Source organism: Oratosquilla oratoria, chromosome 27, assembly GCF_046742065.1.
Source record: "Oratosquilla oratoria isolate Oo_2021 chromosome 27, ASM4674206v1, whole genome shotgun sequence".
Classification (NCBI taxonomy): Eukaryota; Metazoa; Arthropoda; class Malacostraca; order Stomatopoda; family Squillidae; genus Oratosquilla; species Oratosquilla oratoria.
The window spans coordinates 21,015,913-21,030,370 of NC_134803.1; the positions used below are offsets into that span (position 1 = coordinate 21,015,913).

At 35.3% G+C, this 14,458-nt stretch overlaps 1 protein-coding gene across 1 annotated transcript; it reads left to right on the forward strand.

Moving 5' to 3' along the window:
* The first annotated feature begins 13,725 nt into the window (after positions 1 to 13,725).
* On the forward strand, positions 13,726 to 14,130 carry LOC143039768 (uncharacterized). Its single transcript, XM_076210012.1, has one exon. The coding sequence runs from the start codon at positions 13,726 to 13,728 to the stop codon at positions 14,128 to 14,130; it is 405 nt and encodes a 134-aa protein (XP_076066127.1).
* Positions 14,131 to 14,458: the final 328 nt, after the last annotated feature.

Here is a 14,458-nt window from a genome sequence, read left to right on the forward strand (position 1 = left end):
TCGTATTTCTATTTTTGTTTTTACTAAATAATTCTTTGGCATTTATTTATTTATTGTTTTATTCTTGTTTCATTTTATATTGCTTCATTTTACGTAAAAATTAAATTACATTACTATTTATTATACCTTATTTCATACAACAGATACGATGAGATGTATTATCATTACTATTATTATTATTATTATTATTATTATTATTATTATTATTATTATTATTATTATTATTATTATTATTATTATTATTATTATTATTATTATTATCATTATTATTATTATCATTATTATTTTTATTTCTATTATTATTATTATTATTAATATTATCATTATCATCATCATCATCATCATCATCATCATCATCATCATCATCATCATCATCATCATCATCATCATCATCATTATTATTATCATTATTATTATTATCATTGTTATTTTTATTATTATCATCATCATCATCATCATCATCATCATCATCATCATCATCATCATCATCATCATCATCATCATCATCATCATCATCATCATCATCATCATCATCATCATTATTATTATTATTATTATTATTATTTTTATCTATTTGTTCATTATTAGTTTTCATTATGTTTCATTTGATTTGCTCATATTGCATTATCTTATGTATTAATTAATCTATATCTTATGTCATACAATGATGTGTCAAAGAGAACGTTGCCCACTCCAAACTATCACATTATTACTATTATTGTTATTATTATTTTCATTATGTCCGAATATGTTATTATCCATTTATTTATTATTTGCAGTACCATATGTAAAACTGTACCATATACATATATTTTTTGATAACTTTCTGTCATACAACGATATGCGATGAGATGTCATGTCACTTTAAATTAGCACATTATTTTATTTTCATTTTATTTCATTTTATTTTACTTTATTCTATGTGTCTGGATATTTATCTTTATATTATTTTATACTATAAGTTATCTTATGGCACTTTTTAGGATTCCCACATTTTTACACCACTCACTTCACTTACACTGTTACACCCTCGGTCAACATTCCACACACACCGGAGCTGTTTTATAATAACATCACAAAAATTTATTGTATACTGTATTATAAATATTGTTTATTGTATTTAAAAATTATAAACCATTGTACAACCAAACGGAACCTACCTCCAAGGAGGGAACGCGGTCCTACTCAGACTATGTATACCGCCAGCTTCACTCCAGAGTCACATTCCTCTGAAGAAGCATAGAGCGAAACCGGTCAGGAATAAACTCAAGAAACTCGGAACTAGACCCGTGACTTCTTTTTCCACCTTCATCAACTTGTCACAATGTACCAGCATATATATATATATATATATATATATATATATATATAAATATATATATATATATATATATATCTATATATGCATATATACAATATATATTTCTAGGGCACAGGTTTTCATGTAAGCAATTCTGATTAAAGTTAATTGAACTAATAGCTTTGGCTATTTTGAGATACAACTCCTTCAGTTTGAAGAATACATTTTTGTCTCCATAGTTCAAGGTATGAACAAGATCATTAATGATGTCAATTCCATGGATAAGTAACAGTAACAAAAGCAGTTGACACTGACACCGAAAATTTAAATACACACACACACACACACACACACACACACACACACACACACACACACACACACACACACACACACACACACACACATATATCGTATCAGGACAATTTCCCCCGGAGGACAATTGCCCCCTGGAACAATTGCCCCCTAAGGACAATTGCCCTCTAGGACAATTTCCCCCGTTGTCAATTGCCCCCTAGGACATTTACCCCCGGACGACAATTTCCCCCGTTGACAATTCAACTAAACTTGTAAACCTACTGTAAACCTTGTAAACTTACAAAGGATTACAAAGGCGGAGCATGCCGACAGGAGACCTTTTGATCCATATCTAGGTCGGATGCGAAAAAAAAAAAAAATAAAAACTATGATAATGTAAATAACAAATAAAATACATAAATAAATGCATAGGTATAGTTAAATAATAAACAAACAGGTAAATAGTAAATAATAATAAATTGACATATAACTAATAATAAATAAAAATCAGACAGACAAATGATAACAAAACAAAAACAAATAATATAAGATAAATTATAATCATTACAGCATCTTACTTAGGTATTTATCTAAATGATTCTTAAAGCTTCGAACTGAACTACATTGCACTACCTGTGCAGGAAGCTTATTCCATTCATTATCTACACGGTTGGCAAAGTTGTTTCTACCTACTTCCAAATTGAATCTATTTCCGGACAGTTTGAGACCATTGTTTCTTGTCTGAATCTCATTCAATGTAAAAATTTGGTCACTTTTGATGTTGTTAATTCCTTTTAGAATTCTAAAGACCTGTATCAAGTCACCTCTGAGTCTACGTTTTTTTAGGGAAAACAGATTCATATGTTTTAGTCGATTTTCGTATGATTTATTTTTGATATTTGGAATCAGTTTTGTGGCTCGCCGTTGTACTTTTTCCAGTCTGTCAATGTCTTTAATGAGATTCGGTGCCCATACGGAAACAGCATATTCCAAATGTGGACGAACTAACGATTTATATAGCTTGTTAATGAGTGATGGACTTTTGAAATCAAAAGATCGCGCAATCAGTCCTAGAATCTTATTTGCTTTCTCAGAGGCTGAAATACACTGCTTGGATGATTTGAGGTCGTTACTGATAATTACGCCGAGATCTTTTTCACTATCCACTTTTGTTAACGAATTTCCAAATAACTTGTAATCGTACTTACTGTTATTTTTACCTATGTGCATTACCTTGCATTTACTTGTGTTAAATTTCATTAGCCACTTTTCAGACCATTGCTGTAATTTATCTAAATCTTCTTGAATATCTAATTGGTTTGAGTGATCATTTGCCATTCCGCACAGTTTTGTATCATCAGCAAATTTGGAAACAGTAGATTTTAGTCCATGGTCTATATCATTTATATATACTATGAATAGAAGTGGCCCTAGAATGGAACCTTGAGGAACTCCACTTGCAACACTTTTCCATCCAGAAGTTTTTCCATTTAAAACAACTCTCTGTTTTCGACCATTCAACCAATTACTAGTCCAACCTAATAGGCTACCACTTATTCCATGCAAAGCTAATTTAGTAAGTAGTCTTTCGTGTGGGACGGTATCAAAAGCTTTTGCAAAGTCTAGATATATTAAATCTATATTGTTTCTTATGTCATAATTCGAGATAACTGTGTTGTAGAATTCGACTAAGTTAGTCACGCAAGAACGTTTCCGTCTGAAACCATGCTGGCTATCATTTATCAAATGGTTACTTTCTAAATGATGTTCGATAGCATCTCTGATGATAGTTTCCATTATTTTTCCTACGATTGAAGTCAAGCTTATAGGCCTATAGTTATTTGGTTTCTTTTTGTCACCTTTTTTGAATATGGGAGTAACGTTAGCTAGCTTCCATTCTCTTGGGATATCTCCGGATATGATGGATTTCTTGAAAATAATTTCTAATGGAACAGCAATCTCATTTTTCATTTCCTTTAAGATTCTTGGATGCCAACCGTCAGGCCCTGGTGTTTTATTAACTTTGAGTTTATTTATACACCTTTTACTTTTTTCTTTTGTTATATTTACCGTAGTGAGTAAGTTTACCCTAGACTTTTCACAGGTTTCAGTTTGGAATTCACCTTGAGGTGTTTCGTTTACGAATACCGAGCTAAAATAATTGTTTAAGATATTACACATTCCTTCATTTGAATATTCAAGATGACCGTCAGCAGATAATAGGGGACCAATGTGATTCCTAACAACCTTTTTATCTCTAATGTAATTATAGAATTCTTTGGGATTCTCTTTGGATTTATCAGCGATGTTCATTTCGTATTGTCGTTTTCTTTTTCTTATTGTCTTTTTTAAATGTCTCTGTATTGATACATAACTTTCATAGTCATTAGATGCACCCGAGTGCTTATATTTCTTACAAGCCTGTCTCTTTTTAGCAATACTTTTTTCAATTTCTTTGTCGAGCCACTTTGGGCGAGCCTGATTTGGGGGACGTCTGTCCTTAAAAGGAATGTAAGTTTGAATCATCTTAGTGAGCGTATTTTTAAATATTTCCCACATCTGATCTACAGCTCTTTCGTTTAATTTTGCCTCCCAATCTGTAAGCTGAAGCTCCTGACATCGTCCTATTGTAAGAGGCCGGTAGTTGTACGAATGGAATTGAGCTAGGGCATTAGAATAATTCAGACTCGACGCCTGCTCGAGGGCGACGTTATGTCTATGTAAACACACCGACGGTGGTGACTGTTTTATAATCGATGATGTAATCAAAACTCTGTAAGCGCAGGTTAGCTTCGTTTGACTAATGCTGAGGTAAACGATATTGCTAGTGGCATTGCAATGGCTTTCCGGGTTGATGCAAGGTGGAGAAGGAGAAAAAAACTATTGGTGAATGAATTCAAAGTCACGCCCATAAGAAGTTGACATTACGAAGTGACATCGCAAGCAGCCAGGATAAAGCAAGGTATTAGTATGAGTACCTCTCAGAATTCTAACGTGTTGAGACACGAAATTCACACATCAAATACAAATATTCCAAAATTTACCGGAGAATCTAATAGCTATGGGGTTAATAAATTCCTCAACCTCATAGACACTCTTATAGTGAGTAAAAACATTACTAATGATATCCGTAAGATTGAGATTCTCAAGGAGAATATAGATCCAGAGCATGGAAGGGCGAGGTTTGTCATTAACTTCCAGCAAATGGAAGAAATTAATCAATATGATAATTACAAGAAGGCCTTTCTCAAACATTTCATGTCCAAATGTGATCAGGATCCTATTAGGTCATTGGTAAAAATGATTAAGGAAGTTAGGACAAGTGAAACTGACACAGAGTACTTAGCTAGATTAGATAGATGGTCAAAAGACATGAATTCTATCTTGAAAGATTCAGACTGGATAGAAAGATCTAGTGAGAAGATGAAAATCTCACAGGTAATCAAATTGATTACATTTAGCTTATTGGCAAAGAATTCTGATGACTTAACAGCAGAAAGGCTGTACAAGGATCTAAAATCAAATATAAGTTTAGGAGAAGTAGATTATCTTCTTCAAGGATACAGTGAGACCAGAACAATAAACCCATATGTAATGCCTATAAATCAACAAAGCCAATATAGGAACTCTAGAGAGTTTAAGAAGACAGAAGTAGGACATAGGCGACATGCTAGAAGTCCATCTAGGGATAGGGATACCAGAATCCTATGTTTTAATTGTAATGCATGGGGACACAAAGCACAAGAATGTTTTTATGGGATTATTTGCAGAAATTGCAAATACGAAGGTCACAATGAGTATCAATGTAGGAACCCTCCATTCTGTATTTATCATAATAAAATCGGACACAGAACTCATGAGTGCCGGAAATTTCGGGTACCCCCAGGGCTAAGAGGAAAACCCCCAGACACAGAATAAACAATTTCAGACCTCCCCATATATATACCGATAGGCGGTATTGTGTTAAATATGGGAATGCAAGAGAGATGAAAGAAACTGACAAACTGATAATTACTGTTGGTAAAACTTCTGTAGGACCTCTCATTGCGGGTAAAGTGTTCAATAAGCCTATTCAAATTTTTATTGATACAGGGTCTGTAGTTAATGTAATTACTAGTAAAGTTTTAAACCAGTTGAACCCAGGAGTGAAAATGTTGGAACCAATCCGTTACACATTGCAAGGTGTAACTGGAAATCAGTTAAAAACATTAGGTAAGATTGAGCTAGAAGTTGCCTTATATACAAATGAACAATTGTACATCCCAGTGATAGTGGTAGAAGAGTCTGTTTTTCCAGGAGGTTTATTGATAGGATTTGCAACTATGAGAAAAGAAAACATGGTAATTTGTCCTGCTGACTTAGGAATTTTAGTGAAGTCACAGTTAATCCCATTCTTAAATCAACCAGACTTAAGACCAGTGACAGGAATCAATGAATCCTTAGATAACATTTCTATCTTAGATAGCGTGACCGAGCGGTCCAACCCTACAGAAAGTAAAACAATTTGTGAACCCAACTCAGAAGTTCAGGAAATCCCAGAGATTACTAAATTATCAACCACAGATGCCTTGAGAATTGCAGATTGCGGATTAACAAGGTCGACATTGTTACATCCCATGTCAATTAATAAGGTTGAAGTGTGTTTGAAAGGAATCAATGTAGACTCTGAAGTAATTACAGTCCCAGAATCAGTTAAACTTAAAGGATTGAAGTGGGACTCAGGGATTTATAAGACAAATAAGAACAGAGTAGAAGTATTAGTAATTAATACTATGAATAAAGAGATAGTTTTAAAGAAAGGTACACAAATAGGATGTATTCAGGTGTGTACTAAACCTATTAAGATTTTAAATGACAATAGTGAGGAGATAAAATTACCTACGTCATCAATTTGTTCAGTTCAAGAAGGCATAGACTTAAGAAATAGATATAAAGAATTATTACAATCAACTAATTGCCCTGAGTTGGATGAAGCTTTATTTGCTTTGCTTATGAAACATAAAAAAGCAATTGCTTTGCCGGGGGACGCCTTAGGCAAAACAACTGTTTTAAAACATCACATTAAGTTAAAACCAGGAACACAACCTATCTACATACCAGCCTACAGAGTTCCTCACTCTAAATTAGCTGTAGTAGATAAACTCATCACTGAAATGTTATCACAGGATATTATTGAACATAGTAAAAGCGAGTGGAATTTTCCGTTGATCTTAGTACCAAAGTCTGATGGGACTATGCGACCAGTTATTGATTACAGGGAATTGAATAAGCACACCATTCGTGACAGGTTACCATTACCCATTATCAGTGACATTTTGAGAAGTTTGGGAACTGAGAATAGATATTTTAGTACTATAGATATCAAATCAGCTTTTTGGCAAATAGAATTGCATGAAGATTCAAGAGAGTTCACAGCATTTTCTACTACAACAGGACATTATGAGTTCAAGAGAATGCCATTTGGGTTATGTAATAGTCCATTAACTTACATGAGATTAATGAATACTATTCTAGATGGATTGTTAGGAAACACTGCCAGTGTATTTCTAGATGACATTTTAATAGTTTCTCAGACTGCAGTGGAGCACTTTAAGAAATTAGATTTGATATTCTCAAGACTAGGAGAAGCTGGGTTAAAAGTAAAACCTGAAAAATGTAAGTTTTTGCACGACAGTGTCATTTACTTAGGACATAAGATAGACAGACACGGACTTGGTACAGTAAATTCAAAGGTTGACGCTGTCAAGAATTTTCCAGTTCCGACCAATGTAGACAAGGTTAGGAGCTTTTTGGGATTAACAGGATATTATAGAAAATTCATTCAAAGTTATGCTGACATTGCTAATCCACTAAGTTCATTGTTAAGAAAGGACTCAAAGTTCACATGGGGACCTGCGCAACAGCAAGCTTTTGACAAGTTGAAAGATAAACTCACGAGTTCACCTATTTTAATTTTTCCCGACTATGAAAAAGAATTTATTCTTTGTACTGATGCGTCTGACATAGGGTTAGGAGGCATACTAATGCAAGAGAGAAATGGAACTTTGAAACCCATAGCTTACACATCCAGACTTTGTAATAGTGCGGAGAGAAACTATTCTATAACTGAAAGAGAAACTTTAGCAGTAATTTATTCTTTAGAAAGTTTTAGGGATATGATACTAGGGTATCCCATCAGAGTTTGGACTGATCACACAGCTATTCAGAACTTATTTAAGCATAAGAATCTTAGAAGCAGACTTGCTAGATGGTTTGCGATACTTCAGTGCTATGAGGTTCAATTTGAATATATTCCGGGTAGAAGGAATGTAGCAGATCCACTTTCTAGAAACATTAGTCAACCAATGACTGGGACCGGGTTGATTAATTTTGTTTGTAGTATAGAAGAATTAGTAACTTTAGATGAAGAAATGCTAATAAGAGAACAGAGAGATGATGAGACATGTGATTCAATAATCAAGCATTTGATGAACCCAAGAGGAGATCCTCCAAAGCTACCAAAGGGGTATAAGATAGAGGAATTTCAATTGATTAATGGAATTTTGTATAGGAAAACAATTGTAAATGGGAAAGATATTTCTAGAGGTCAAGTAAATCAGTTGGTTATACCACAAACTCTGGTAAATGAGATATTGAAGTTACTTCATGATAGTGATTGTAGTTCACATCCTGGAAAGGATAAAACTTATAGACAAGCACAACTTAAATACTTTTGGCCAGGAATGAAGAAAACTATATATGATTATATAGAAAAGTGTGTAAAATGTGTAAAGGTGAAGGGAAATACACCAAAACCTGCTCCTATACTCACCTATCCCATTCCACAGAAACCTTGGGAAAGAGTTCACATGGATACATTGGAATTACCAATGTCCGAGAACGGCTTTAAATACCTATTTGTTGCTATTGATTATTTTTCAAGATTCTGTATATTGCAACCCATAATCAATAAGAAAGCTGAAACTATTGATTCCGTAATCTATGACCAGATAATCTGTAACTTTACTACACCTAACATCTTAGTTTCAGATAATGGGACTGAATTTAATAACAAAATCTTGGAAAATCTATGTAATGTATTCCACATCAAGAAAGTCAATATACTCGTTAACCATCCCCAAAGTAATGGAGTAGTAGAAAGGTTAAACAAAAAGATAATTATATGTCTTAGAACCCTAATAAGTCCTCATAGTGTAACTTGGGATACTTGGATTCCTTGTGTTAAGTGTACCCTGAACAATCAAATTAATGTAGCAACTGGGGATACACCTCATTTCATAATTTTTGGGGAGGACAAAACTCTGCCATATGAAATGTTGACTGCAGAGCAAAAACCCATATATAATATGGATGATTATATATCCAATAGGATAAATACTCTTCAAAGTATTCACCAAAGAGTTAGGAAACATATGCAGGTGTATTCACAAGAGATGAAGGAACAACAACACAAAATAGCTCATAAAATAGAACTGAAAATTGGAGAATTAGTAATGGTCAAACTAACCTCACCCAATAATAAACTTTCACCAAGGTACACTGGTCCATATAGGGTAATTGATTCTGCAGGTGGAAACAAGTTTAAACTTAAACATTTAGAATCAAGAGAAGAATTGATAGGACATTTAGATGACATAAGGAAAATTAGCTTGCAGATCTATGAAGATGATTATAGTAATACTTTGTGCATAAATATTAATAACCCTGGAGAATATGGAGAATATTATAATGATATTTTTCAAGAGTTGAACATTAATCTTGATGTATTTTACAGATAGTATTGACCATTTGTATGTAATTGGGATGGGAGACCTAAACAACTAGAACTTGGTGTCAAGCAGATACATGGAAATCTAAAACCTAGGATCTGCTGTGGTCAGGCTTGGAACCTTAAGGACCTCACATCTGCGTACACACATGAGTATTGTGATACATTTAAAGTAATAAGACTGTCTTTGAGAGTGAAGTGTGTTGGAAATAATATTGAACAAGAAGAGAGCTATTATCTTTGAAAAGATGATAAACCATTCAAATTTGAAAGTTAGTGCACATAGTGAATTTTCTAATCAATTACATCCTTTCTGTAGACAATCTAAGAGATCTCTTTTGTGTTCCGAGAAGCTTCACATGAATTCTCTGGTTAGGAATGTGTCTGTTATGAACAATTGTCATTACCAACGAATTTTGGTAGACCAGATCCCTCATTGTAACATACAAGGATCTCATTACCTGTTTTTCCCTAACAAGACCAAGGTATCAATAAATTGTCCCGGGTTGAGTCCTAAATTGGATTTAGTTGAAGGTCTTGTCTCTATTCAAGATAACTGCGAATTGCATGCAGACACTATTTCCACCATTTCTAATACCCTACAATGCATTTGACCAATGACACCTACATTTCAACCTTCAACTTCACATTGCCTGAAAACTCTCCTCCCTTGAAAATTAGGAGAAGACCATTGTCAAGATCTCCCTCAAATGATTTACATATACTAACAATCCTTATCATACCCTTACTTTCAGTGTTAGTGGCAGCACTGATTGCCTTTGTTGTATTCCGGAGGTTGGCTCTGTCAAAGCAAATCAACCATGTAACCGCTTAATTCAATACCTTATATATATATTGACATGCATGTTATTCACATTTATAGGTATTATGTTTATGTATTATTTCCAATTTAACAATTACGTAAGGGTAGATTAGCTTATTCTAGAAATATATTAGCAAGCCCTGTAAGAGGGAAATAAGAAAGTGGTCGGGACGACCAAGGGTAGCTGCCGAGCCCTGTAAGAGGCCGGTAGTTGTACGAATGGAAATGAGCTAGGGCATTAGAATAATTCAGACTCGACGCCTGCTCGAGGGCGACGTTATGTCTATGTAAACACACCGACGGTGGTGACTGTTTTATAATCGATGATGTAATCAAAACTCTGTAAGCGCAGGTTAGCTTCGTTTGACTAATGCTGAGGTAAACGATATTGCTAGTGGCATTGCAATGGCTTTCCGGATTGGTGCAAGGTGGAGAAGGAGAAAAAAACTATTGGTGCATGAATTCAAAGTCACGCCCATAAGGAGTGACATTTATTTCAGAAGTCATAGGAGATTGGATTAGAAAAATTAGTGACGTCAGACGAAGGTAGCTTAGCGTAGGATACGGGATCTCGTCAGACGATCTAGAGAGACGATGTGGAGACGAGAGAAAGAGATCCTGAGTGTAACAAGACTGTGAAATTACAGTGAAAGAAGAAAGAAAATTCACCACCCTTTTATTAACCCAAAGGACGAGATCTAGTCACGGGGCCTATTGAAATTAGAAAATAGTGAGACTACAGGAAATACAAGGCATTGGGCCTACTGCTTAAGAGGAACTTGAACATTTAGTGAAACTCACGTAACGAAGGCAAGGGGCCTCGAGACGAGTGGTATTACAAGTCAAATATAAGTGTAATGATCGAGGACCGACAGTGGTGGTGACAGTGGTGACAAGGGGTGGTGAAACCTATGAACTGAGCTTTACTGAAATCGGGTGTTTTAGAAACACAAGTATCTATTCTAAAATTGTTTAGGAGTTTGAATCTAACTAAGTTGTGATCGCTATTTGCAACAGATTCACCGACTTCTACATTAGTTACCATTGACGAGATAAACACCATATGAGGACGGAGCCTTTATTTGTACGACGTTTCGCTTATTACAGCTTTTTCAAGTACAAGTTCAGATACAAATGCTTGAGATTAAATAAGGGGAAAGGAGGGAACGGGGAGAGAAAAGGGGGGGGGGAGGAAGAGGAGGAGGAGGAGGGTAAGGGGATTGGACACTGGGAAAGGATGAGAATGCTGGCCCAAACGTCCGTGGGCGAAATGTCCACAAAGGGTGGTTTAAATATTTAATATTTTGCTGGCCATGGGTATTAGGGGAATAATGTGAGGAGATATGTTAAACATGCCCCTGTTTTGTTCAATAGTGTTCGTTCCTTGAATGATTGCTGCTTCTAAACACTTCCTGCGGATTTTGTCTGGTTCCCGTATCAGCAGCTCTGCATTCTTCCAGTCCATAAGATGGTTTTCCTTGTTTCTATGTGTCACACATGCATTGGTGGTGACATCATGCCTGACGTCGTAACGGTGTTCACGTATTCGTGTATTCAGGTCGCGTGACGTTTCTCCGATGTAAACTTTATCACATCCTGAACACGGAATACGATAAACACCGGCTTTGGTGCCCGGTGTCTGGTTGTTGTGTATTTTCGTCTTCGTGATGTCTTTTATTGTTCTGCTTGTCTGGCACACTATTTCCAAGTTGGTGGTTCTTAAAAGACGTGTCAGGTTGGTGGCAACGTCGCCGGTTGGCAACACGAGACGTCTAGTGTTTCCGTCTTCGTGATGTCTTTTATTGTTCTGCTTGTCTGGCACACTATTTCCAAGTTGGTGGTTACCATGCTTTCGCGGCTAGTGATCAAAAGATCGAGTAAGTTTCCATATCTTGTGGGCTCTTTTATATGCTGAATTAAGTAATTGTCACCAAGAAAATCAAACAAGCGACTACCTATATGGCCATGTTCAAGGGTCATCCAATCAATGTCAGTAAAATTGAAATCACCCATTATCAATAAATCCCGGTTGCAGAAACTAGACAGTTCTTGAAATAACAGTTTGTCGTCTGCTAATGATAATGTCTTTGGCCTATATATTACACCTATATTCATTTTTTGTCCATTTGTTTGGGTTAACTATCATATGCATCCTGTTTCACTTTCTCTAAAACACAAGCATGAACATTGTTTTTAACGTACAATAGAACACCCTCACCTTTCTTGTGGTTTCTTTCCTTATGAAAGTGTTTAAATCCCACAATATTAAATTCAGCTTCGAACTCTGTACCATTTGTCCATGTCTCAGTTATTCCTATCATATCGAGATTTTCGCTTTTGACATACGCCTGTATTTCATAAAATTTGTTTCTAATACTACGAGCATTAAAGTACATGGTTTTAAGAAACTCGTGATTATTTATTTTTGACACATTCTGAATTTCAATATCATGTCTTACATTATCATTTTGTTTTTCATTTATACCTTGCTCTATATCATTATTTGGTCCTTCATTGACATTCAATGCCTCATCAACATTTCTCCCATCAAAATTAACATTTCCCCCATCACGGACATCTGGTCGATCACGGTCATCCGATCTCTCTTGTACATTTTGTCCCCCTACGTCACCGTGATTCACGCCGGCCTCCCGTCGTTCATTGACATTATGTCCGGCATCCCTTCCTAAAATTATATTTTGTCCTCCAGTGACATTATATCCTACCGTGATGTTTTTTCCTCCACTATAATTACATCCCATCGTGATCTTTTGTCTTCCACTGCCATTACATCCTATCATGATATTTTGGCCTTTATTGACATTCTGTCCGGTATCCCTTCCTAAAATTATATTTTGTCCTTCACTGACATTATATCCTACTGTGATATTTTCTCCTCCATTATCATTATATCCTATCGTGATATTTAGTTCTCCACTATCATTACTTCCCATCGTGATGTTTTGTCCTCCACTGTCATTACATCCCATTACTACTGAATACCTCCTACGAAGTTTATTACTTCAAGTTATCTTTATTACTTCGAATAGTGATTGTGTAGTGTTGTGTACGTAATTGAACATAATTGTACGTAATTACTAGAGCCCGGATTTCTAGCATTTAATCTATTATTGCTATTACGACTATAAGTGCAATTGTTTTTTACTATATACGCTATTTTGACCAGACACAAAGGCAAAAAGTAGTCTGGAAGAACAGTATAAAAGAACCCTCGATGGGCAAAAATTTCTTCTTTATGATTCTGACAACTCTGTTGGTGAGCGCAGGCCAAGAATTCTAATTTTCGGAACGTATAGAAATGTAGAAATGCTATCTTCTTCTCTTCATTGGTTTATAGACGGAACATTTAAAACAGTTCCTCAGATTTTTGCCCAACTATATACTATTCATGCTTTGCAAGATAGTCGTACAGTACCTTTGATTTATGCTTTCCTCCCCGATAAAAGCCAAGCCACATATATAACTTTTTTACAAGAGCTGAAGAAATTAAATCCTAATTTATCTCCAGTCATCATAATGGTCGACTTTGAGAGAACCATGATCAATAGTTTGCATGCTGTGTTTAACCGTACAAAAATAAAAGGCTGTTTTTTCCACTTTTGCCAAAACATTTACAGAAAGGTACAAGCTTTAGGCATGCAGCAAACCTATCTAAATGACCAGGAGTTTACTCTTAGCATGAGGATGTTCGCAGCATTAGCTTTTGTGCCGACTGCTGAAATTGAAGAAACGTTTGATAAACTGCTGGGAATTATGGCTCCGGACAGTCAGCCAATACTTGATTATTTCGAAGACACTTATATTGGACGACCTTGTAGGAGGAGAGGGCGACGAGAACTAATGTTCGACATGGCTCTGTGGGACATGTACAACAGAGCAAAGGAAGAGCTTCCAAGAACAAACAATTCAGTCGAGGGATGACATAGGAGTTTTCTTGCCAGTACTGGTTGCTGCCATCCCAGTATTTGGATTTTTATTTCAAAACTCCAGAAAGAGTAGTCACTTCAAGAGTTTAGTATCAGTCAGAGTGCAGCCGGCATTGCAAATGAAGGATCACGGAAAAGGTATAAAGATTGCTCCCAGCGAATAGTCGGTTTAGTGAACGATTACAACAACAGAGAGATTTTTGAATACTTAAGAGGAATTGCGTATAATCTAAGTTTTTAAACAAAACTAAGCTTATTTTCATTCTTTGCAACTAAATGTAATTTTACTCTTTGACTTTATAAATAAAGTTTTGAACAAAATT

Coding starts and splice junctions, on each gene's coding strand:
- LOC143039768 (XM_076210012.1), top strand. CDS start 13,726: ATGGTCGACTTTGAGAGAACCATGATCAATAGTTTGCATGCTGTGTTT.